The 26396-nt window shown below is 33.7% G+C and overlaps 6 protein-coding genes across 8 annotated transcripts; 2 read left to right on the forward strand and 4 right to left on the reverse strand.

The window, feature by feature from the left end:
- Positions 1-950: 950 nt before the first annotated feature.
- LOC140059000 (F-actin-capping protein subunit alpha-1-like) lies at positions 951-4896 on the reverse strand. The gene is made up of 8 exons (XM_072104805.1): positions 4802-4896; positions 4271-4334; positions 3927-3978; positions 3737-3800; positions 3370-3579; positions 2878-2957; positions 2471-2627; positions 951-2223 (listed from the first exon to the last, which is right to left on the reverse strand). The coding sequence occupies exons 1-8, from the start codon at positions 4835-4837 to the stop codon at positions 2014-2016; spliced, it is 873 nt and encodes a 290-aa protein (XP_071960906.1). The 5' UTR covers positions 4838-4896; the 3' UTR covers positions 951-2013.
- A 251-nt stretch (positions 4897-5147) lies between these two features.
- On the forward strand, positions 5148-7669 carry LOC140058487 (uncharacterized). The gene is made up of 5 exons (XM_072104112.1): positions 5148-5492; positions 5664-5801; positions 6040-6389; positions 6495-6632; positions 7259-7669. The coding sequence occupies exons 1-5, from the start codon at positions 5212-5214 to the stop codon at positions 7369-7371; spliced, it is 1020 nt and encodes a 339-aa protein (XP_071960213.1). The 5' UTR covers positions 5148-5211; the 3' UTR covers positions 7372-7669.
- A 210-nt stretch (positions 7670-7879) lies between these two features.
- On the reverse strand, positions 7880-15905 carry LOC140058488 (uncharacterized). Of its 2 annotated transcripts, XM_072104113.1 has the most exons (7): positions 15806-15905; positions 14820-14947; positions 14433-14474; positions 10824-10880; positions 10614-10682; positions 10031-10307; positions 7880-9920 (listed from the first exon to the last, which is right to left on the reverse strand). In XM_072104113.1, the coding sequence occupies exons 2-7, from the start codon at positions 14911-14913 to the stop codon at positions 9803-9805; spliced, it is 657 nt and encodes a 218-aa protein (XP_071960214.1). In that variant the 5' UTR covers positions 14914-14947; positions 15806-15905; the 3' UTR covers positions 7880-9802. The 2 variants fall into 2 exon arrangements, with proteins under 2 accessions (XP_071960214.1, XP_071960215.1); XM_072104114.1 differs by lacking the exon at positions 14433-14474.
- A 416-nt stretch (positions 15906-16321) lies between these two features.
- On the reverse strand, positions 16322-18623 carry LOC140058486 (uncharacterized). Its single transcript, XM_072104110.1, has 2 exons — positions 16809-18623; positions 16322-16687 (listed from the first exon to the last, which is right to left on the reverse strand). The coding sequence occupies exons 1-2, from the start codon at positions 18589-18591 to the stop codon at positions 16641-16643; spliced, it is 1830 nt and encodes a 609-aa protein (XP_071960211.1). The 5' UTR covers positions 18592-18623; the 3' UTR covers positions 16322-16640.
- A 557-nt stretch (positions 18624-19180) lies between these two features.
- Positions 19181-22073, forward strand: LOC140059045 (uncharacterized). 2 transcript variants are annotated; one of them, XM_072104862.1, is made up of 2 exons: positions 19181-19397; positions 20561-22073. In XM_072104862.1, exon 2 carries the CDS (start codon positions 20566-20568, stop codon positions 21574-21576), a length of 1011 nt encoding a protein of 336 aa, XP_071960963.1. In that variant the 5' UTR covers positions 19181-19397; positions 20561-20565; the 3' UTR covers positions 21577-22073. The 2 variants fall into 2 exon arrangements, with proteins under 2 accessions (XP_071960963.1, XP_071960962.1); XM_072104861.1 differs by lacking the exon at positions 19181-19397 and adding an exon at positions 20298-20403.
- Positions 22074-22085: 12 nt separating this feature from the next.
- On the reverse strand, positions 22086-26377 carry LOC140059046 (U3 small nucleolar ribonucleoprotein protein IMP4-like). Its single transcript, XM_072104863.1, has 9 exons — positions 26278-26377; positions 25725-25833; positions 25548-25631; positions 25334-25440; positions 25035-25167; positions 24722-24876; positions 24436-24530; positions 22934-23007; positions 22086-22439 (listed from the first exon to the last, which is right to left on the reverse strand). Exons 1-9 carry the CDS (start codon positions 26278-26280, stop codon positions 22327-22329), a joined length of 873 nt encoding a protein of 290 aa, XP_071960964.1. The 5' UTR covers positions 26281-26377; the 3' UTR covers positions 22086-22326.
- Positions 26378-26396: the final 19 nt, after the last annotated feature.

Consider the following 26396-nt stretch of genomic DNA (forward strand, 5'->3'; position numbering starts at 1 on the left):
CACAGAAAACATCGTAATGGGGACAATTAATTCGTTCCCTCCCCGAGTTATTGTATTTTGCAATGTTGTACTGTTTTCGCAGGCTCTTCAGCTTTGAGTTTACTTGCTTTGGAGACAAGTTTATTCCATACTCCTGCTTTATTTTTTTAGAAATGTCTTTATAAAGTGGTTGTCCCTTTTATTACCTTTTAGTTGGTCAGACATTTTAGCTTCCCCACACACATTTATTTAGTAAAACTGTGACGTATTCGCTCCACATTTTCGCCGAATATATCTATACATGTGTGTAAAGCAGCTAACAGCGACAGAAAATAAAAACACGAATGGTGACCTTTTGTCATGTAAAAAAAAAATACGGTATTTTTTATTGGCAGCAGAAACGGGTACAAAAAATACGGTATAAATTTGTAAATACCGTATTTTATCCACAAATTTTGTGGGGAAAATACGGTATACAAAATACGGTATATTTTTTATGAGCGCAGTTTCTGCTGCCAAAAATTTACCGTATATATACGGTATTCAAAAAATACCGTATAATATACGGTATTTAGTTGGCAGCAGAAACAGGGCCAATAATAACCTGTCCGCCCGAATGGCGTCCATGGATTTACTGGGCGCGTAGTGTTATAAGATAGGAGCTTGACAACAGTTACCTATCTTGCGCCGCGTAGCGGCGCTATATAATCTTTGAAACAACTACAAGCACTTACACGTGCGCCTACTATACTGATAATACTGTAAAATGCAATCTTGTTACAATACTGTACATATATTTTCTTGTACTTTTTTTTATTATTCAAATTCATGTAATTGGTGGTACTGTATTCATAAATGGTATAGTATGTATGGTATACAATCTTTTAGTTTTATTATGGAAAAAATGTAGATTAAGAATAAGAAAAGTTACATCAAAATGAATAAATACAGCCAAGTGAAACATTAAAGTGTATAGTGTTATAAAAATTTATTCAACTTTATTTCGATTAGTAGTAGGTCTGTTTACACAACAGCAATGTTGATTAAATACTAATTCCCACTAAGCTTGTTGCTGATTAGCTATAGTAGTGGAAACCCAACCTTAAGGCCACACTATTGATCAACAAATGTAAACAAAATCACTGAAGCATAAACAGTCCTATGATCTTCACAAGGATTGGTTCCCAACAAGCATATTGAATGCAATTGCGCTGAGCACAATCGTGATGCACACTGCTGGCAAAAACACAAGTTTGGATCCCGCTTGCGCACTGCGATGGATCATCCAGACAGTCGCTTGCTATGCGCCTACGTCCAAGTGGGAATTGGGCTTATCAGAAACCAAACAAGTGACTATATACTGCTGTTGCATATCACAACAGAGACATTAACTAAAATAACAAGATATTACAAGTAGCCTCCCTTTATCAACAGGATCTTATATTTCTATACAAGTTATCTAATCAAAATAAGCAGCAAAAAACAAAAAAAAAATAAATAAAATCGATTGCTTTTATCTCCTGTACTTTAAACATGAATATTACCAATTTGTCTATAAACCTGCAAAGAGTGGGCAGCCAATTCTAGATTTTATTTAAAAAAATCTTTTTTACTTATTTCTTAGTAACTATTAATAAAATATTGAGAAAGTTCTTTACACAATAATATGATAAACATAATACAAGAATCATCATCAGTTTGTTTATCATTTTTAAATTTGTTATTATCGCCGTGTTTATTTCACAAACAACAAAAACAAAACAATTTCAGCATTAACGGATCAGTTGTGAGAAAAAAGAAATGAATATGACCCGAACCAAAGACCTTAGATTAGAAGGTGACCACGACATTAAACCACCACTACTTTATAATTGACATGGTATTGGTCTCTGAAATAACGTTCCAGTATTTATTGTTAAAATTATATATTATTCCATCGGAAAATTTCTAATTAGTAATAATCTGTGTTGGATGGCTGAAAATAAAGATATTATAAAGAATGTAATGACAACATGCTTTAATCATTATATTATACTAAACTCCATCGTTCTTCAAAGCTTGACCGATCTTATAGCCTGCGATTTTATTCCAGTCAATTTTTGTCCTCGTGACCGGTAGTTGCCGCCGGAGTGCCTTGAATGTTGTGTCCGACATCTGTGTATAGTTCTCACTTAATGCTTTTTGGTACGATGTCTCTTCGTTTTCAATGATTTTCACAAATTCTTTGGAGGTGCCTGTTGGATCCTGCGAAAAATAATGTAATGTATATGATCAGGTTGACTTAAGTAATTGAGTAAGTACTCAGAATTGAGTAAGTACTCGGAATTAAGTAAGTACTCGGAATTAAGTAAGTACTTGGAATTGAATAAGTATTCTGAATTGAGTAAGTACTCAAAATTGAGTAAGTACTCAAAATTGAGTAAATGCTCAGAATAAGTACATAAATAAAGTATACTCAAAATAAGTACACAAATTAAGAATGTTTACTTACTGTGACTATTAGTTCTTTTTTGACCTCTTTATGGCTGACCAACTGGACATTACCATCCTCATAGTAGTGAACTTGTGCCTTGAAAAGACCTTTAGCCTCGGCTGACCCTCTACTTGGGTTAAACGTAACTGACCATTGAGATCTCCATTTGCCGTTCCTGAAAATCAATATCATTAATACATTTTGTAGGAAATAAATGTGTTTGTGGTTTCTGTACATCACCACAACCTCTTGCACAAACAAGCTTTACTTTGAGTGGTTCCTTAAGGAGTTAATGGAAAATGTTGTTTATTCTTTTATTTCCCTTTATATTTCACTTAAATTTAAATATTAAATATAAATTATGTTTTGAGCTGATAGGCTGATGATTGGAAGGCGTGTCAAACTGCAAAATAAGTTAAGCTTACCAAAAGTTATGTGGTTGGAACAAATGATGTTCTAGACATACAGTAAGAGTGATGTCACTTCCTGTACTTGTTCCATATACCTGTAAATAAACATAAATATGTTGCAAATCTTAAATACTATAATATACACAACAATCATTAAGCTATGTCTACACTATCAAACTAGTATGACAAAAAAAGTCCAAATATGGTAGTGATATACCTCAATATGGTAGTGACATGACATCATCATGTCCATCTATGGGCACATCACATTTTTTTGTCACATAAAGTTTGATAGTGTAGACAGTGCTTTACAAACAAACAGTTATGCAAATTAGTGCTATATATTCCAAATTTAAACAATGACCAAGATCATATCCTACAATTGACCTTACAATGACCTTTTCAATGAGCAAGCTATAACTACAGTACATAACTATGCAATGATGACAGTTAAAAACTAAAAATGGTATAAGGTCAAAGGCCAAATTACAATAGCAAATGACTTACAGTACAAACACCATTGCCATAGTGAGCTTGTATATAGTCCCTCAATGCAGTCTCCAGAGCACTACGCCATTTCTCTGCGGTCTGATCAACATTCGACGCCGGTTGTATATTTGATGCTTCTTTTCGCAGATGGTCATATTGGAAAGTTGTTTTAGAAGAAGGATCGAAAAACGTGTTTTGCTTCATATCACCATACTGTGTAATCAACACCTATAATCAACAACAAAACAATTTATATTAAAATATAAGTAGATAGTAAATAATACATTTTTAATTAAAAAACAATAAATAACCAAGATGCAATACAGTTACAAATTTAAAGTGACTAAAATATTCAAACTTTGTAAACAATGACCTATGACCTGACCTCGTGTTCCTGGCCGTCTAATTTGCAAGGGGTGAATTGTTCCTTGTTGAGGAGTGCAAATGCTCTGAAAAAACAAAACAAAATTCATCAATTTATTTTACAAACAAAACAAGATCTTGCAGGGGGCAATGGTTTATATTTAAATTAAAGCGAATTTGTTGATCCAACAAGCACTGTAAACATCACTTACTCTGCTCCATTCTTTTTGAGTAATGCATCATTGTCCAATAAGATCCTTACATCTAAAAAAGAAAAAATATTGATGTTTAAGTATTTTTTTAAAACATGTCATGTGTTCCTAAATAAAACTTGTAGAACGATTATACAGGTAAAAAAAAGTTTGATTTTACTTTAGATATATATTATAATAATACAAACATTTGATGTTCACTTAATTATATACGATTGAAATTGAATATTACCAAACATGGTAAATATCATTTTATGATGATGGTGGGTAAATAATGAAAGTAAACTTTCAGGAAACAGACACTTGACGACAAATCTAATTAAATTTGACATTTTAAAACTTACCATTAAAAACCTCATTAAATTCACCAGGTGGTGCATACTTGATGAAGTTTTTTAAAATTCGAGTCTGAAACAAATACACACAAAAAAAATATCGGTTTACATTTTATTTTAGTATAGGGTGATCGAGTGAGTGCTAAAAACTATAAAAAAAAAGTAAACTAAAACACAATTTTTTTTCTAATATTTAATAATTTTACATTACAAAAACAAACAAGCAATGTGCCTAGATTGATTCAAATAAACCTAAAAACATGGTTGCGCACCCATGTTTGGGATGCATTGTCATTATTTGGGCCACATTTCGTTGAGAAGCAAGGCTCATAGAATGTCCGGTCATCAGCGGGCTCCAGGTCCTCCTGTGTGCATTCTCGTCCCGATGAGAAACAGGAAGTGAATAACCGGGGCCTACACTTTGCTCAGTTCGTCGTTGAGTTTTATTTAATTCACACATTCAACGATTATTATTAACATTAAAAGAAACATAACCACAAACTAAAATTATATAAGAAACAGATATGAAAGCAAGCTTACCTTTTCTTCATCTGAAATTGAATAGACATTCGCCATTGCTAAGCCTGTTTAATTGGAAGTTTTTGTGTATAAGTTGGTTTCTGACACACGCCTTGAAAACAAGGATTATGGGAATATAAACAGCGCCACCAATTATTTTTAATAGTTTTCTGTAGGCTCTTCAACCTAAATTATTTTTATACAATAATTTTTGACAGCATACTTATGTTTAATCTAAACTTCGCAAATAAAACTAAATATATAAACTTATACAATAATTATTAAACTTATAAATAACTCTCTGCTGTTGAAAGATTTCTGTAGTAGTAAAGTACAATAATGTATTATTTGTGAAATACAAAATGGCTGCCTCCTTCGGCAAAGGCAAAATAAGTTACCACCGCTAATTTGTTGATGATTTTGCTTTTATAATGACCTCTGAAGAATCTAGTATGCAATCGGGCGGTAAAGTCAATTTGGTAGAATTGGCGACAGGTCTTCTTATATTGGGAAAATTTGATGAAGTATATAAATTATGTCAGAAAGGGCTAGCCAGGTTTGCAGAGTCAGAAAACAAGAATGCGATCGCTGCCTCTGCCGGTGGGAACGCCCATCTTGGGGATGATGAGAGGGAAATCCCCTGTTTCGATGAGGCCCCTAGACATGCTCTTACTGAAAAGAGGAAACATCGACACAAGAAAATAACTTTTTCGTAAGGTGTCTTCGTATTAATATCAACACATTTAAATACAACTATATCATGCATTATATTGATAATTAATTAGGCCTATTTGCTAATATTTAATGTAAATAATAAATATACAAAAAAAAAATACAAAACTGTTTATATAAAATTAAAATGTATATATTTTTTTATATTTAGGGATGTGATGAAGGAATGTCTATGCATAATTGGTGTACAAGCTTTAGCAGAGATGAGTCGTTGGCAGGATGTTCTGCCGTTTCTTCAAACCCAGTATGGTCCAGTTCAACAGTTTCCTCCAAAATTAGTGCAATTATGGTATGCAGACAATACATATGTACAGATAGCTGGGGTAAAAGACGATGCCACCGGGTCAAAATCACACTCTCCCCCATAGTCAATGGTGATGATGATCTGTATGTAGTGTAGTGCACAATAAAAATGGAAGTTCAGTTTTGTTCTTAACTGGCTGATAATTACATCTTTTTAAAATTCATTGTAATATACAATATTTACTTTTAATAATTTTTTAAAATGAATCTGTTTTAAATTCTAGTATGGTTCTCAATGTTCACGTAGACAACCACAAACAAGCTCAAGAAATTTACAAGCAATATTCCAACCAATCAGCTCGCAAGTTATCGTCGGAGCAACATACTCATTTTATTGAATTGCTCTTTGCACATGTTTTGTTTCCGCAAGAAAAATGGACAGAAGCAGTGAAAATAATTGAAACTGATCAAATATTAAAAACTGATAAAAAGTTAGCTTTATTAAAAATACTTAGGGAAAAAGAAAAATATCAAAAATGCGAGAGTGGTGTTGCTGGTGATGATAAGAGCAATGCTGTAGAAGATGCTGTTGAAAGCCAATCAGAAGGTCACCGAGGTCACAACAGGTTGTCAGGTGTGTTGATAAGGTCAAGGTTTATAAAATTGGAAAAACATTTAAAAGTGATGGAAATATATCAACATGTTTGTATATTAAATAATTAATTTACCTGCTTTGTAGGAAATGTGTTGTTTCTGATGGCGTCTAAAGTGAGTCGGTTTGTCTGTCGTTGGATTCCAAAGACCTACTGGAGTCAGCTTGGTAGCGTCGCAATGGTTGGCCTGTGTGCTTATCTTGTTCTTGTGCGAAACAATTCAGGTACGGTTATACCAGTAAGCTTAGGTTCCAATGCTTTCATTAAGGGGTGCAGAATAAACTAATTTTTACCCGGTCAACATAACAATTATAGATTTTGCATGGGGATTAGGTTACATAGTTACTGTATACTACCCTTCCCAATGGTATCCTCAACATTTTTTCACAAGATTGCTTTTTTCATCATTCAGCTTATTCAGTGATGCGCTGATTGGCCCATTTCATGGTTAGTTAATTACCAGTTTAAAACATAATTTGCATTTAATTAGCATGAAATTAAGTGTTTTAGCTTGCATGCATGATTACTCGCACTAAATTTTATTTTTCTTGTTAAATTATTATGTCAATTTCTTATTTTGCACCTTTCAATAAGGTGAACAATTACATTTATGCGATACAAATTAGAAAGTCTCATAACAAATATTATTTGTATAATAATAAACCCATGAAGGAACTCTGGATTGTAAAACTAGGGTCTACACTATCAAACTAGTTTGCCAAAAAAGTGTGATGTGCCCAAATATGGTAGTGATATGACATCATCGTTAAATATATGGGCACATCACATTTTTTTCATCACATACACATCACTTAGAACATTATAATTTTTAGGTTGTTTTTTTTTCCAGATTTATCAACTTGGCAGTCCTATACTGTAGCACTGTGGTTCAGTATATCAAGGCTTTGGCAAACTATGTTTGCAGCCTATTATAAAATCACTGACTATGGCCAGAAAAATTAAGACGTGGTGATCATATTGGCAACAGCACTGGATTTCAGAAGAGAAGAAATGACATAATATAATTTTTAAATAAATTTTACATTTTTAAACATTGTGATGTTCCTGAATATCTTTCAACCATTTTGAAATATTTTTGGAGACCAAAGTTTCAAATATATATATAGTTCAACTGTGGGTTATGTAGGCCTCTGTACTTTTTCATATATACAGTATTACAGTTAGTAAGTATAATAGATTATATTTAAAATGTTACAGACAAATATTACTGTATTTATAAATATGCATGAATGGTAATGGAAAAAAATGGTTGCGTCATTAATATTTGTTTTTGTGAAGATTTCAACTAGTCTATATTTTGATAATTTTGTTCTACGACACCAAAAACGAATAACGCGATATGAAGTGGAAGAACGAACGTTATATCGTCCAAAAAATCAAAAGAATGGCGATTAATTACAATGTTGTTTGTCGAAGAGGCAAGATTTTAAAAGTTTCAAAATAAGCGTCATTCATTACTGTACAGAAGTTTATTATCATCCCATTTCTTTCTTATAGTGGAAACTATACACTGCCTCTAATCAACATTTTCACATAAATCACGTCAAAAAAGACTACTGCAGTAAATTAAGTTATTGCTGCAGTAATTTGTTAAAATCAGAATTCATGCAATTTTAACTATAAATACATGCATGTTTTCAATCTACTGTACTACACTTACTGCAGTAGTATACATTTGACCATTTGCTTCAACTTTAACCATTTTTTCTGAGGTCAAAGGTTAAAACTGACTAATTGTATTATTTAACGGAATACAAATCTCTTAAGAATTTACTTCTTTTTCACAAACTTCAATCTAAAACCCATAAGCCAGCTCACAAGGAATCGACATACAGCATTGAATCTAATAACTGGATGCTGTTTGCCTATTCCATATTTTTCCGATATTTTTATCGATGATGCTAATTTGTAATGCAATACATAATATATATGGTTTTCTGTGTATACGTTTGTAGGCCTAACTAAACAAAAAATAATCCAGTCCAAAGATGAACCTGGATATTTTTTAATCACATGTTTTACGTACAAATTTTGGTCATGTGACGCATGTAGACCAATCAAATCTTGTAACCTAGATCATTAAACAGTTAAATATGCGAGATGGCTTACAGGGATATGTACATATCTAATTGGTGGTCTATAAATCTAATGCTTAAAATAGGATATGTTTGAAAAGAAGTACTTTTACTAATCACAATTTATGTTGCTTGGCTTTCGGAAGAACAATAATTCTGTTAAAATTGTAAAAAAAATAAATTATAACTAAATTAAACAACACCTATAATGAATTCTAAAGTAAAATAAATCTAAAACAGTTGGCTGGCTTTTCTTTTGGTAGCTAATTTTATCATTTATTTTGATGCATTCGTCCTCTCTAGTGCATAAAAGGAATCAAACATCAAATCACAAAAAAAAAAAAAAAATATTTTTTTAAGGTGATTTAAAAAAATCTGAAAACATGTCGCGGAAATAAAAGATCAATAGGCATTTAATGAAAACTTGTACTGTAAATAAAAAAATGTACAAATTAGGAAAATCTGTAATAGCTTGCAGCATTTGGTATAATTCACCATTTTTACAATCCAAAAAGCAGACTATGAAATTACAATTCACACAAAAACCTTACATGCCCATATATAGATGTGATATAAATTATGGGCACTATATATGGACATGAAAATTCCATAAAGTTAATATGGAAACTCCCTTACCATAAATATGAAAAATAAATGTTGATATTATTGTTCAAACTCCACCATTTGTGTAGCCAACGGATGATAAATGGCGTAAAATATAAACAATTAAGTACATAGTAATATCACTTAATTCATCAGCAATTCTCTTTAAAACTCAAATCAATTTAATTCTACGATATTGATTTTCTCCTTTTAAGATCATATTTCTGAATGCGTATATAACCAACTAACGCACATTAATGATTCCATCTTTTACTAGGTTCACGACCCTAGGCAGGGGGCCAATCACATCCACACTTTTTCCCCATGTGATGTTACAGCTCCCAATTCAACAAAAAAAGTTTTTTTTTCGTATTTATTAATAATCTCTGGATTGATGACTAGACATGCAAATTACACTAGTACCATTTAACTAATGAGTATATTATAACATGATGCAATATGGGATATGTGTTTTATTACTTAACTAAATAACACCAGAAAATTGAGAGCATACGGATCACTTTGTAGTGCGTCTCTCGCTGCGGCGCCACACTTTTACAGATCCCACCTCTTATCCTCAACTAAACAATCAATTCAAAATGGGAAAACATTTTTTGTTGACCTCTACGGCTGGTTCGTCAAATGTTGTACGTCAGCCCAAGCCAAATTGCGTGCCGCTCTTCACGATTGCTGATTTACTCGGGACAGTCACGAGCTATGTGACCGGTAACTCCACACGTGTAACATTCGTTGTCCCTGTCGCGATTTGCATTGTTTGGGCAATTACGAGCCATGTGACCTGGCTTCTCACAACTAAATAAAACAAAGATAACAAATGTTAGCAAAGATAACGCTCCTATACTGAAGTTAATCATGCGTGACAGAATATCAAAACCTTTTACTGGAAACAAAGTAGTACTTACCGATAACACTTAATCTTCGGGCAGTCGGTGGAGATATGACCTGGCCGACCGCATTGATAACAGGCACGTCCGCCACCTCTGCCGCCCTCGCGGGCTGGCTCATTGCAATCAGATGAGATGTGGCCTGGCTTGTTACAATTGTAACAGTTGTTTGAGTTACCCTTACTCGGGCAGTCTCGTTGGATGTGTCCTGTCTCTTGACAGTTGTAACACTTCTCAACTTTGTTGGGGCATTCTTTCTGACGATGGCCAACTGCATTGCATAGGTAGCACACAGCTGAAGGTTCATAAAATATTAGAAAGATTTTAACCAAAAGTAAAAGTCATAAAATAATTTAAACAGAATTACCAGTTAATAAATAGGGTTTGCAATGACCCAGGACCCTTTTCATATAAATGTGTGTTATCATATTAAATTATTGTTCATCATCCAGACCAACAATCCACCAAAATTGGGCCTAGGATTTGAGTGAGGAAGCATGTCCTAAAGTACTGGCATGCCCACAATGAATTAACATTATGTAAACTAAATTCTATTAAAATTGGGTAATGTATTTGTGAAAACCATGGGGTTATACCATACCTTGATCCTCCTTCACATTTGGACAATCCTTGGCATAATGCCCAGTCTTGTTGCAACGGTAACAACGATCTGTAAACAAACATATCTATATTATAATAACACTAACCAAAAATGTCTTACTGTACTCTACTATATCTCCTAAATCGCACAAAAAATAGCATATTTTATGGTATCAATATTATTTTATTTCCATAAAACAAAATGACTTACCCTCATCTACGCAATCCTTGGCATAATGCCCGGTTTCATTGCATTTGTAACATCTCACTGAAAAAAAAAAACAACCAAAATTAACTTTTATTTTAGTTTTTATCATTATACAAAATGAAATGGTTAGATTCGATAGTAAATGCACAAAATTCACAGCTGAAAAATAACATTCTTTTTACATCGCCTAGCAACATAGCCTAGCATCGCTTAGCAACAAAACATGATCTACTATTATATAGTATAAATAAAAATATGAACATGAGGGGAGGGAGCAGCCATAATCAGCAGTTTTACCAAATTTTTCTTCCCCCTTTTTTTTATAAGGATATAATTATAATTATCTCTGGCTATTAGTATTCCAATTGAAAATGAAACCCCTGCAAACAACAAACCACAACACCAGAAATTGTACACGACTTTTAAAAACATAAATAAGATAACCAGTGTATCTAAAACAGTGGTGTTTAATTAGGGAAGGCTTTAGTGAAGGAAAAACATTAGCAAACAGTATTATCCATACTATAAACATGCTAGCTACCAGACAACAGTAAATATTATGTCATCAACTTCCTAAAAATAGAACGTACTTGAGCTGGGCCACATTGTATCAAAAACTTAGAAAGCTAAACAAATAATAATAATAAACAATAATATACGAATAACGAATTAAGTGAATCATTGTTTTGATTGAGTTGATTTTAGTAGACTAATCATCCATTACATCACAACAACCAAGCATTACTGCAGTACAACAGTTGCTACCAATTGACCTATGACCTGCATAGTAACAAGGGGTATGCAAAACTTGTTTAAAATTTAAAGGCGGCCAGGGTACAGTACTGTAAAGTATCTCACTGTGAGAAAAGGTTACTGGGAATAGAAGTGTTACAGTAATGTTACAAGTTTGGCTATTGGCCAGCGAATCTAAATTTCATCAAACGATGTTAACAACTGTGTACTGTTCATCATTCGTACGATTTTATTTATAAATTATAAAAATAAACAAATTAATGTAAAGTGGCATAAAAAAATAACAAAACCAAGCAATCACTCTGTAAATTATGCAATTCTTAAGTTAACTAGATTTGAACTCGTCACTACTGACGAGTTAGGTTATCCGCAGCGCAAAAGCCACGTGCACGTCATACGTTAGAATATTGCGCGCAAAAAAACGATTATGCCATTGAAAAAATGTTAGTGCGCTCTCTATTTTGCGTCACGTCTAAGTATATACGGTATAACACTATATACTGTATACGTACTACGTACAGTGCAGAATAGGTGAAAAAAAGTGACCAAAGTTATTGACGCATTTGAACATGATGACGTCATCACAATTTTAAAAATGGTGAATCATGCGAAAGATAATCGATTGATCTAGACAATATAAAAAAATTGAGTGAAATGGAATACGGATAAGTAGAGATGCGCTCTATTAAATTTGACGAGCTATGACGAAAGAGACAAAAATCCTATATTTTATATTCGAGTGGCCATACAATGACGTCACAATGTCCGGTTAGCAATATTGATGCATGATTTGATATCTGCAACTCATCTACTACCAGAATATGTAATAATAAAAATGTTCACCACGTAGTTTAGAATCTATGACTGTTTAAAAAAAAGCATAATTTTGGCAAATTTTTGAACTTTTTCATCAAAAATGCGCGTAAATTGTTTAATTGTACGTGCTCGTATGACGTGATTTTAAGTCGAAATTGTTTGAAAATTGGTAAATTTACAAAAAAAGACAGGAAAAACAAAAATCAAGCAAAAAAATTATGTTTTTCTGTTACGTGCGCACGCGCGCGTAAAAAAAGTGCGCACGCGTGGGAATTTTTGAAATGCTCAAAATGACATGAAACGCGTAGAAAGTTGATTAGAAATTGATTTTTCGCATTTTGAAATTTTAAACGCGCGTGCGCGCGTAACTTTTTGTAAAACATGCCATTTTCTCTCAATAAAAAGTTAGCGCATGATATGACTTAAATTTTCACCAAGTTTCAATACAAAATAACATATATTTTTTATTCTATGATCAATCATTGAAATTCATAAAATCGCATGTAAATTACGCTGCGCGACTCAAAATTCATAAAAAAAAGGGTCTTGCACATCTACAGCTACAGGGCAATCTTTTGACAAATTTATACAATCATATGTTGGCCAGAATTAGAGATACGCTGCCAACAAAAAATGGGAGAGAAGTGTGTAAAGAAAGAAATAAATACTAGATTTGAACTCGTCACTACGGACGAGTTAGGTTATCCGCAGCGCAAAAGCCACGTGCACGTCATACGTTAAAATATTGCGCGCAGAAAAACGATTATGCCATTGAAAAAAATCTTAGTGCGCTCTCTATTTTGCGTCACGTCAAAGTGTATACGGTATACGCTATATACTGTATACGTACTACATACAGTTCAGAATAGGTGAAAATAATTGACCAAAGTTATTGACGATTTAGCACATGATGACGTAATAACAATTTTTAAAATTGTGAATCATGCGAAAGATAATTGATTGACCTAGACAATATAGAGAAATGGAGGGAAATGAAATACGGATAAGTGGAGATGCGCTCTATTAAATATGATGAGCTATGACGAAAGAGACAAAAATCCTATATTTGATATTCGAGTGGCCATACGATGACGTCAAAATGTCCGGTTAGCTTAATCGATGCATGATTCTATATCTACAACTCATTTTCTTTCAGAATATGTAAAAAAAAATAAAATTCACCATGTAGTTTAAAATCTATGACTGTTCAAAAAAAGGTATAATTTTGACACAATTTTGAAATTTTTTTTCAAAAACGCGCGCAAATTGTTTAATTTTACGTGCTCGTATGACGTGATTTTAAGTTGAAATTGTTTGAAAGTTGGTAAAATTACTAGAAAAGGCTGAAAAAACAAAAATCAAGCAAAAAAAATATGTTTTTGCGCTGCGTGCGCACGCGCGCGTAAAAATATTGCCCACGCGTCGGAATTTTTGAAATGCTCAAAATGACATGAAACGCGTAGAAAGTTGATTAGAAATAAATTTAGCGCATTTTGAAATTTTGAACGCGCGTGCGCGCGTAATTTTATTGAAACATGCCATTTTTAATCCATAGAAAGTTTGCGCATGATATAACTTAAATTTTCACCAAGTTTCAATAAAAAATGACTTTTGGTTTTTAATCTATGATCAATCATTGAAATTCATAAAATCGCCCGTAACTTACGCTGCGCGACTCGAAATTTAAAAAAAAAAGTTTCTTGCACATCTACAGCAACAGAGCAATCTTTTGACAAAGTTATACAATCATATGTTGGCCAGAATTAGAGATACGCTGCGAACAAAAATCGTGGAAAGAAAGAAGAACATAGAAAAAAAAAAAGAAAAAAAAAAAGATCCTGACAATAACAAAGGGTTATCCGCCAAGTGCGGATAACCAATAAATAATATTATGTACTTGAATAAAATTGAAAAAGATTGATTAAGAGTAATAACATTCACCACAACAGACAGAAAAGCATGCAAAGCGACAGGATTATACAGTAGGTAGGAAGGGATTACATCAATCAGAGCTACAGGTACTGCTGCTACCACACACCTTACCTGACTGAATGTTAGTGCTACGACCTCTCGGCCGGTTTCCACCTAAATAAAAACAAGCAATGATGCTGTAGCAAACAACTGGAGGAGGTACTTGTGCTGAATAAGTTCTGTTTTACTAACATTTGTTTTTTTTATGTACAGAGGTTTAGATTTTACATGACAACAAATGTGATGTGCCCATATGGACATGATGATGTCAAATCACTACCGTATTTGGGCATATCACCTTTTTTTTTATCAAACTAGTTTGATCGTGTAGACAGAGCTTTAGAAATTGTTATGTACACTCTCAGAAATGTGCTACTGTGTATATAAATTGAAGGATTTATATCAAGTCAGGTTCTGCACATTTTTTGGGATGACATCATTCGACCTTCATGAACTCACCTTTGGAAAAATTTTGCCTTGGATTGTTACAATCGCGTTGCATATGGCCTTGCTTTCCGCAACTATAACACTTGTTTCCTCTGCTACCATTCATTCTGAATCATTAACACCTCTACAGCACACACTCCCTGAAAAAAGGACACGTCTGAATTGCATGACATTTCATAGAATAGGAAATTTAAAATTAGTAATAGTGTCCATACATTTTATAGTAAAGTAGCGTTATTGGCGCTACTGCAGTTTCGCACCTAAATAAAACTGGGATCCAACACTGGGCATAATAAGACTTACAGTCACTCACAATCACCGACATGCAGCAGGTAAAATGTTTTAAAATTGGATAAGCTCGAGAGATTGTGGTGCGAAAGTGCACTGTATCACCACATTATTATTGCGGCTCCAGGATTTTTAAATATGGGGAAGGGGTTGGGGAAAAGAACGTATGACGCGCATTAATATAATTAAGTGTTGGAGAATTAAATGTGCTGAATGTCTTTTGCATTGTAAATTTGTGTGGGGTGGGGTGGGGGAGGCTGAATTTATCAGCCTACTAATAATAATAGTACTAAAATACTTAAATAATTCCTAATAATTAATATAATACCAGCCAGGCCTTTTAGTTAGTAAGCTAGCTTCCATCTAAAACAAACTTTATTATTTATTATTAAATGTGTGTGTATTATTTTTAGGCCTGCCCACCCTTTATTAGGCTTTAAACTTTCGCAATGTACAAGCATATGGTTGCTAAAGGCAGGCCAAGCATGGCCACAGCATCGGTAGTTCCACCACACGCCTAGTAGTAGTAGCACACTGTGTGTAAATCACTATCGTCAATCATGAAGAATTTGTTAACGACAGCCTAAACTAGTAGCTATAAAATGAATCATTGCGACTCGCAGATAATCATTTCGAAAATAAAATTAGTACTATAAACATTACTGATATGATATGAAATCCATGTTACTAAATATATAATAGAAACTGACCTCTATCCCCTGTTTTTTTGGGTGGATTTGACTTGAATTCTCAGCTTTCTAACAGACTTAACAGAAAAACTGACGCGCTCTATTGGCACGTGTTATCCACACGGCACTCTATAAACATATTTTTGCACACGGTTCCTCTGTTTTAGAGTTGGGGTAATAATTATCAAAAACTTGCATTTTATATCTTTAAAATACCATTTTGCTGTATGGACATCTATAATTAAACTCACTTGCAGAGAACACATCATGCTGAATGAGAAAGTATCTCCGTATCGATGCAAAACATCGTGGAAACGTAAACATCTCTGCTCACGACACTAAACAAGAAATAATTGACTGACACTTTATAGATGAGTGGGCGTGGCTACACTTACTACAATGTTTACATTTTTGTGGAAGAATTCGCGCGCTTTTGATGATTAATATTTTGAGTTTTCATTTATAATACCGTATCGAAACAAGTATATTACAAAGAATATGTAAACATTTATTTTATAATGAAACTAAAATACACTCAATTCAATCTTTATTTACAACATAAAAGTATTAACAAATAAATACTATTTATTTTTTTAATTTTAAGCATAAAATTAATTCTTTAAAAATAATTGAAAATTTACACTAATATTCTATCTAGGCTAGCACTTCTAATGGCAGCACAAAAAAAACCAATCAATATACAAAGACAGCCTTCAGTTAATTTACTTATTATAAAATAAGTTACTATTAAATAAATATTTATTTTTAATAAACTTAATACTGCTTTAATATTGCACACTGAGAGCATTTGCATTAGAATTGTAAAAAAGAAAAAAATCTTTTCCTCCTTTCTTGACTATGTCCGACCAAAATCACCTTCTTCATCAAAACAGTCACCAAAATCTATTGTGGTAATAAAAGGAACACTCTTTAAAAAAATGTACAATGATGAAGGAGATATATCAGATGATGCCAAATTGATTGATATTTAGGGAGGAGTTGGGTGGATTATATTAAAACATACCATTAAAAAAATCCATATGCACATGGTGTACAGGCCATTTTAAATCTTGAGAGCGCTGCGAAGATAAACTATTAGTTGAGTCATCTTTTCTCATCTGACAAGCGCCCCCAACCGTTGATAAACTACCTCTGACACTTCTGTTTTTGTGACTCCTTTCCAATTTGTAATCATCAGCACCCCAAGAGGACACAATAAAACATTCATTAGACGTGGCAGCATGATCACCCTCTCTGGAGGACAAACTCTCCACAAGCTGGACATCTCGCTGCAGCATAACACCAGTCATGAGGTCATTCTGAAGTGATGACCCACTCTCCTGGGATTTGCCACTGAAGACAATATTCGCAAAAGGACCACTGTTGGCACCTAAAAGAGGGACACTATTTACATCCAAAAGAGGAAGTTTGTCAAAAGACATCTGATGGTGAACTGCCTTTACAGGCTGCAGATCAACCTCATCAAGAGGGAAGTAATCTGATTCATAACTGTAAGCAGAATCTCCATCACTTTCTGACTCCTCATCATCAGTAGGTCTAGTGTTTCTAAGTGGAAGAACTAATTGATGGCTGTTCTGTAGATATGCAGGTTCTGTGTAATCTTGGTTAGAAATGGCAATTGAAGTACTGGTATTGTCATCTAGGGCAGTAAGTCTTGTACTGGGATCACATTCTTCCATCATACATCCATTTGCTTCTGGAGAACTGGTTATTGTGACATCTCTTCCAACTGGGTTAAACCCATCTGCATTTGCTGCTGAAGAAACACTCTCGTTCTCTCTAGAAGCACCCAAGTCAATATTGATGTCAGAGTTCTGGTGGATCACCATGTTTTCCAAGGGTTTGCAGACTTCTGGGCTTTCTTGAGATTTTTCTTCTCTGTCACAAGCTTCTTGTTTATCTGTTTCTTTTTCTAAAGTCATCAGACCTACCTGCTTATTCTCTTTGGAATCAACCTCATTTTGGCAAGTAGATTTATCAGTTGAATCTTTTTCTAAATTTGTTTGCTCAAACAAAATGTCATCTTCATCTTTCTGTTCATTTTTTACAGATATTTTATCTTCATAGTTTGTAATGATGTTTTTAGAACGAGAATCCATCTTATTATCTTCTAAAGAATGAAAAAATCGAGGATCAAATTCATGTTTAGGCAGGACATAGTCTAACTTCTCTAAATCTTCTGTTTTAGTGGATCCTTTGTAACTCAAGCTTGCAAGATCATCATTTCTGTGTGATGATGGGGACGAACAGCTTAACGGCGTATTTTCTAACAATTCCGAATCAAGTTGTAGCTCTATAGTTATGAATCGATCTTCAAATGAACGAGGCCGAGATTCAAATGTTGAATATCTAAAAATTTGCAGATGACCTTGACTTGCAAACTGTCTTGTCTGTTTATGAGGGGTTAAACTTGAAGGTGTGGGAATCCAAGGTGTACTATCATGAAGAGTCCGACTGGCCCAACTGTTCTCTCTATCGATAATTTTATTGGAATCCTTTTGACTTGAATTCAAACTTTGCACACTACCACTATCATTCCTTGGCCTAGTAGCGGTACTGTAGGGCCTACCACCAGCGACAGGGTCGACCGCCGACGATGCTACTGTTGCTGCTCTTGTTCCTCCTCCTCGGATCTTACGTCTTGGACAGTCCTCCTTTTGACGTGAGAGACAAACAACAGAGGGCTCGAGTTGTTGCCTAGTTACAGTACCTGAAAAGTTCTGTATTTTATTACAAGGTTTTACATTTATCAATTTACTTTTGTTACTGCTAACTGAACATCCCATCACAAAAATTATGAAAACGGTTGTTGGAACACACGACGCGTCGACGACGAGAGCGCGCGACGAAGACAAAGAGGAGAACGTGTGCGGCAGCAACGCACCTACCTCTGTACACGCACACGCAGTACAGCCGCGTTTAACATTGCTAGGATACCAACGTGCATGGATTACCCAAAAAGAGGGCGCTCAACTAGTTTTACTTAATATCATAAATTCGTGTTTTTTTTATTACTTACAATTTTAAGGCACTCTCTTTGAACGGAAAAAATATTAAAAAAGTATTATAAAAAAGCTATTTTCAAATAAATATAAATTTGATTAATATTTTCACTCAAAAAATTCAACTAAGACAAGTAAACAAATATAATACGGTTAATAAGTGTTGAGTTTTGATTAATAAAACTTGGTTTCTGAAAAGAAAAAAAAAGGGTATAATAATACAATAAATCAATAAATAATCAGATAATATTACAAGTACGAAGGCGAATTCAATACCATCCAGGCCTCAACCACTTTCCTGGGAATTATGCAAAGTACAGTTACCTAGCAACAAGCGTACACAACACCTCTTAAAACTCATAATAGAAAACAGCGTTCTATTGTTTGAGCGAGGCTATGCACGATCAGTCAATCGGTAGACACAGTTATAGAGAGTTTATAGTGGTCAGCATTTTGTATTTAGTGCCGAGTTGGGTCCTTACTTGATTTCATATACAGTTAAGTAAGATGATTGTATGGGTGCAATCACATTTCAGCAAGCTGACGTAAATTAACGATTATCACGTCACGTGCGTAATAATTTAAAACAGGTTAGTTGGATATTGATTCCTAGATATATTTGCTTTATTTGAACATTTTCACTATTGTATTTTAATATAGGCCTGTTATTTAGAGACTAAAATTATGTATTCTGTAGTACGTCTTTACACAAACCAGCAAACAAAGTGAGACCGGGTGCTGCTGCTATACCATATATCTTGTATCCATGGCAACACAACGTTATAAACACGTGGCCGGCAACTTGTCATACAATATAAGGATTATATAATATAGTAATTATTATATTGAAAAAGTGTAAAATAATCAATCGATTACGCACACCTCAGGACCCTCCTATGTGTAGAAAATACTTTAAAAAAGTGTCCATGAGGATAAAATCATTTGACACCCGGATCCTTCCTAATTCGTTGGTAACAAATAAAGGGTAATTAATGGATTATACCTGTATATGTTTGTTTATCATCAAACAAATTGCAACAGTGATAAAGGTTATGTTCAGACTTTAAACACAATTACACGTGTAACCTATTACTCTTGGGACTAACCAGATTGTCCAGACAATTACCATGTACAGTACTGTGATTTATCTGATATATTGAACATAAAGAGGCAAAACCTTTGACCTTTGTTGGGTTTAACTGATAAATTTGGACACTTTATATCTAAACAAACACTATTAAAATATACAGTAAAATCAAGGGAGTACTTTCACAAAAATGTGTCCAAGATATAACTACCAAATCTGTACACGATCTGCCTCATAGAACACAAGTTCTTATTGACTCTAAACTGTGTCAATAATTACCAAACTCTCCAAGTTTCTCCAATACTGACATCCAATACTGGGTGGTTTATCAACAAACATTTTTGTTATGGTTACCGTTACTCTCGTTTCCATAGCAACTAAACTTGATAGGGATATTACTAGGCTGCATGGCAAAGGTTAGTGTCAATTTTCACATTCTACTCTGGACTAGCATTTTGACAGTACTGTACTTGCGTATCACAAATTATTTTATTGCAGTATACATATTGGTAAGTGACTTATAAGCACAAATGTATTGTTAGCCCATTTTAGTACTCTCTTATGAATGACACAACATTTTGTAATGTCATTTAATGTATTTGCACTCTATGGGCATTACATCAAAAGTAAAAGAAATTTAATATTTGATTTTTTGTTTTATTCCAGAAAGAATGACCGATACAGCACCTGCTGCCAATGATAACAACAATGTGGATGCTAATAAGTCAAAGGAGGAAGATGTCAAGAACAATGGTGTAGAAGAAGAGAAGGTAGACAACTCAGAGATGAAAGAAGATGTACAAAAAATTGATGAAGACAATACAAATACAGCTGATGAGAAAAATGAAGAAAATGCTGAAAACAAAGAAAATATTGAAAAAAATGAAGCCAAAGATCAAAAGTTAGAAAATGTTGAGGAAATGAAAAGTGTTGATAATGATAAAGTTGATGAACACAATGTGGAAAATGAGGGGAAATCTGAGAAAGAAGAGGATGAAAAAATGAACAAAAGTGAAAACATTGAGACAGATGAATCTCAGGTACAAAATACAAACGAAAAAGAGAATATTGATGAAATGGATGTTGATGAATTAAAAGTAAAATTAAATGAATACAGATTAAAATGTGATACTCTACAAAATGAACTAGATACGTCTCATGATAAAAAAACAGAGCTTCAACAAAAAGTTAATAAATTGAGTGAAAGCAGAAAGAAGAGCGAAGAATCCATGAGCGGTACAGAAGCACGCGAGAAAGCCAAGCAGCACGACGGTCTCGCATTCCAAGCTGATTATCTAGCGCGAGAACTATCTCAACAACAAAATACCGAAGCATTCCTTCGAGAAAAACTCACAGAAACTCTTGAAGAAAAGGAGGAACTGGAAAGAAAAAACAAAGATTTGCAGTTGAGGTTAAAGAGGTTTACCAAAGACGACCAGGCCAAAGATGAAAGGATAGCAAGAATGGAACAAGAACTTCAAGACATCAACACGGAGGTACAAGAAATGGAAAAACTTGTTGATCAATCATCATTATTAAAAATTCACGAGATGCGTCAACGGCGACGTTCAAGCGCGCCAAATGGCGACACTCTGCCGCAGCCAAGTACGCAGCCACCGCAAACGTCGGTTAACAGACAGCAGACATCTGCAACGACGTCAAAAACATGCATTATATTATAATTATGTCATCCATTATTAAACATTATTTATTAAAGAATTTTAACGAGGGAATAACTCTGAACAAATTAATTATGTACATCATCAAATTACCACAAATCAATTGTATACACGCATGACCGCATTCAGGAGTCTATAGATAACTCTGGCATGAACCCTATGTATGAAGATGCAGTACATAATTGCTATTCTAGAATACCTCCAATTAAAAATCAATTAGTATCTTACTAGACTATTTGCATACAAGTGGTCTTTTTAATGAGGGTTAGTTATAGCTATATAACCCATTATTACTTGTGTGCTATTAATAACAGGCTGCTTGTAAAATATTATACAGTATATATATTCTATATTTAATTTTTAGTTTACTTTATGAACAATATTTTATAAAAGATTAAAATGTGTTCAACCATACTTGTATTATGCTTGTATTGGAGGCTAAGCTTTAACTACTTTTGATAAATAAAACTAAATATTGAAAACCTACAGAAAATAAAGATCAAATTACAGTATTAGTTAAAAAATATGTTTATTTATTAATTTTCACACATTTTGGGTTGAATTCTGGTGTTGTACAGGGAGCCTGTCATGGGGTTTGACCTCTATCGGTGTCACAAGATAGCTATTTCTCTGACCAATAATTAAATTAGTCATCTAGATTCCATTATTTAAAACCATTGGTAATGCTTGCAAAGATTACGATCTGCTGGAATACTTCTTTCTTTCCTCATAATATGTAAGTTTAAGGCTCTTTCATCCCTCGCTCAAATGCTTTCGCTTCTTAGCTGTATTCATGTGAGGACGGGCAACCCATTCAATTTCTGCTGCCTTTCCTTGTTCTAGGGTTCCAGAGCGAATTTCATATACTGCAAGATCAAAGAAAGTTTGATGAGAACATAGATACAAAACGTAAATAGTGGATATTGTAGTTGGATTGAATACTTAATACTAAACTAAAACAGTACCTAATAAGGTCTTACCATAGTTCTGCCATAATTATGGCAAACATAACAGACCCAAACAACTACAGCCGAACCCTTACCAGCTATGGCAGAACCTGTAGCAGCTATAGCAGAGCCTGTAGCAACTATGGCAGAACCCGTAGCAGCTATGGCAGAACCTGTAGCAGCTATGGCAGAACCCGTAGCAGCTATGGCAGAACCCGTAACAGCTATGGCAGAACCAGTAGCAGCTATGGCAGAACCCGTAGCAGCTATGGCAGAACCAGTAGCAGCTATGGCAGAACCTGTAGCAACTATGGCAGAACCCAACAGATTGTTCTCATCATGCAAGAAAAGTTAACAATATGTCATGGTTTGTTTGGTAGGTACAGAATAGAGTTATATAAGATTAAGCTTACATTTCATTTCAAACCTCGGTCCCACTTCGTGCAAATCAATGTTTTTGTGGTCAATTTTCTTATACACATGGTGTCTGCAAGAACAATCAATATGATATACAATAATACATATAAACTTAACAGATAAAGAGTAATGTCTAGTATTATTGTAGCTCTTCACTAAATAATAACAATAATAACTTAAACCCAGGTTCTCAATTTCAGCTACAAAATCGATGAAACACAGAATTCCAATAGAAAATGCTTTTATTAATTATAACACAACTGCTTACTTTTAAAACTCAATACTAACTACACAGATCTGACTCATCTATCCAATTTCACAGTATTCCTAGATAACACAGGCTATAAAACTTTCTTATTCCCCACCACAAAACCCACAAAATGGACCAGTTGTTATGGAAACCTAGATAAAGGAGGTACAGTCTTAATTAATTCAGAGATTGGAATGTGTAAAATCAAACTAAGATATGATCATTGAGGATATACAAGCTACTAAGTAAATATGAACTTAAATACAATAAGATAATAATACTGCTTTTAGAGTATCGCTACATTATAAATTACAGAATAACTTTTCTTACCTGTACGATATGTATAACTTTTCTTACCTGTACGATATGTATAACTTAGCTTACCTGTACGATATGTATAACTTAGCTTACCTATACGATATGTATAACTTTTCTTACCTGTACGATATGTATAACTTAGCTTACCTGTACGATATGTATAACTTAGCTTACCTGTACGATATGTATAACTTTTCTTACCTGTACGATATGTATAACTTAGCTTACCTGTACGATATGTATAACTTAGCTTACCTGTACGATATGTATAACTTTTCTTACCTGTACGATATGTATAACTTAGCTTACCTGTACGATATGTATAACTTAGCTTACCTGTACGATATGTATAACTTAGCTTACCTGTACGATATGTATAACTTAGCTTACCTGTACGATATGTATAACTTAGCTTACCTGTACGATATGTATAACTTAGCTTACCTGTACGATATGTATAACTTAGCTTACCTGTACGATATGTATAGCTTTTCTTACCTGTACGATATGTATAACTTAGCTTACCTGTACGATATGTATAACTTAGCTTACCTGTACGATATGTATAACTTAGCTTACCTGTACGATATGTATAACTTAGCTTACCTGTACGATATGTATAACTTAGCTTACCTGTACGATATGTATAACTTAGCTTACCTGTACGATATGTATAACTTAGCTTACCTGTACGATATGTATAACTTAGCTTACCTGTACGATATGTATAACTTAGCTTACCTGTACGATATGTATAACTTAGCTTACCTGTACGATATGTATAGCTTTTCTTACCTGTACGATATGTATAACTTAGCTTACCTGTACGATATGTATAACTTAGCTTACCTGTACGATATGTATAACTTAGCTTACCTGTACGATATGTATAACTTAGCTTACCTGTACGATATGTATAACTTAGCTTACCTGTACGATATGTAGTCAGAATCATTGGCAAATGTCATCACTCTTTTACTTTCTTCTTTAGGAACCGGAAACAAATACTTTAGAATATTCTGAACCTAAATAAATTAAAAACTATCAGTTACATATGTAAAACATTTAACAATTTAATTATTTAAACAATTTAGTTACTGACAAACAAGATTACTTTTGAAAAATCATTACTATTACATAACAATTCTTGCAAAGAAGTCAGAATTTTAAAGGCTTATAATAGTAAACTAGATGTGCCAAAATCATTTAAACTTACCCTTTCACCTAGCTTGGATTTAAAGTTATTGAATATAAGATGAGGATAGGCCTCTGACATAGTGCCTACATTTGGTATGTCGTGCCTCATAACCACGTTGGACAAATTGAAAAATGCGGTTGGGCCGTACGGTAAGTGACATATTTGGAGACCATCTGAAATTAAATATATTATTATTTTTTTTTTTAAAGTTTGAGATGATAATATAAAGTCTGGTACTGAAGGCTCATATACACTGCATCAGTGTTTGTGTATCGTGTAAGCGGTGTGTAAGGGCTTATGGAAAATAATGAATATACATGAGATGTCTTACCTGGTACACCTCGGTGTTCATGAACGATCATAAGGTCAGTGACCTCATTAGCCCGACACGCATTCACAAGTTGACCAATCTCATAGTTTCCTCTGTTCAACCTCTGAGAATTTGGAAATATTAACTTCAACTCCTGTAAATGAAAATAGTTTATAATAAATTATAACAGAACATTAGGAAATAATAAAATAACTTATACAATGTATGTATAACTAACATGTATGTTGAAAGACTAGTCTGGAAAATCTAAAATCTACTACTTCTGGAATACAGAATGGCATTAAGTATGAGATACATACCTTTACAAACTGCTTAAGCTTTGAGCTTGGGTCCCTGGATGTTGTCAACATTATTTTGGGGTCCTCTACCCCTGCCCAGCGGTACTCATCATCTATATGATTCAGATCTATAATAAAACAAAATGGTATCAAATTTAGAACTGTTTTAAACTGTCGGTTATATTTTAAACTGTCAGTCTTTTGCAAATTTGACAAAAAAGTAGATTTTCCGTACCAGAGGCTCCTTCATCATCAAAATCCAAGGCTTTTTTCAAACTGAGAGCATCTTTTTGTAATTCTGTAGGAATTTGTTTATTTTCTGAAAAAAAAAAAGAATGAATGTTAATAACTTTCAGATTAAAATATTTAAAACAATTACAAATTATCATTTTGATAATTAAGTAAATGGTACCATCAAGTGCTTCCTTGATCTTGCGTTTTCTTTCACTGATGACACGGCTCTGTTCTTCTTGATTTTTACGATATAAATACTCTCTTCTTAGCCTGGCCTGTCGTCGCAACTGAAAGATAATAATTCAGGTCTAGAAAAAGTGACACATAAATAAAAATTTGTTATCAAAAATCTATCAATTTAAATAAATAATGTTTTAAAAAGTATTACTATTATTCTATTATTAGTATTAAATAAACATTTTTCGACTTAACAATAAAGCATGCTAATTAACAAGTACATCATTTTATATCCAAAAACCCTATCAGGCGATACCGTGGCCCGCCGGGCACTACCGGGCGTAGATTTAGTATGACCGTCTACCACTGCTACTACTACACTACTAGGCCTAGGCCCAGGCTTAGATTATATTTATACTGTACTGTATATATCCCGGGCCTAGCTAGTTAGGGCTAGCTAGGAATAGGCCTAGCCTAGGCCCCCTAGGTAATTTTAGAACGTTTATTACTCAAAATATTTTCGGCATAAGAAGCAAGTGTAAACATATACCAACCATGATTTTGAACTCGTAAAAATATTTGCAAATCAATGTATTTCGTGTCTAAAGTAAACAACAAAAGTAACAACATGTGTTAAGTCTCGTTTATTCCCTGTCTATTGACGACGTTTCCT

This window comes from Antedon mediterranea, chromosome 9 (genome assembly GCF_964355755.1).
Source record: "Antedon mediterranea chromosome 9, ecAntMedi1.1, whole genome shotgun sequence".
NCBI lineage: Eukaryota > Metazoa > Echinodermata > Crinoidea > Comatulida > Antedonidae > Antedon > Antedon mediterranea.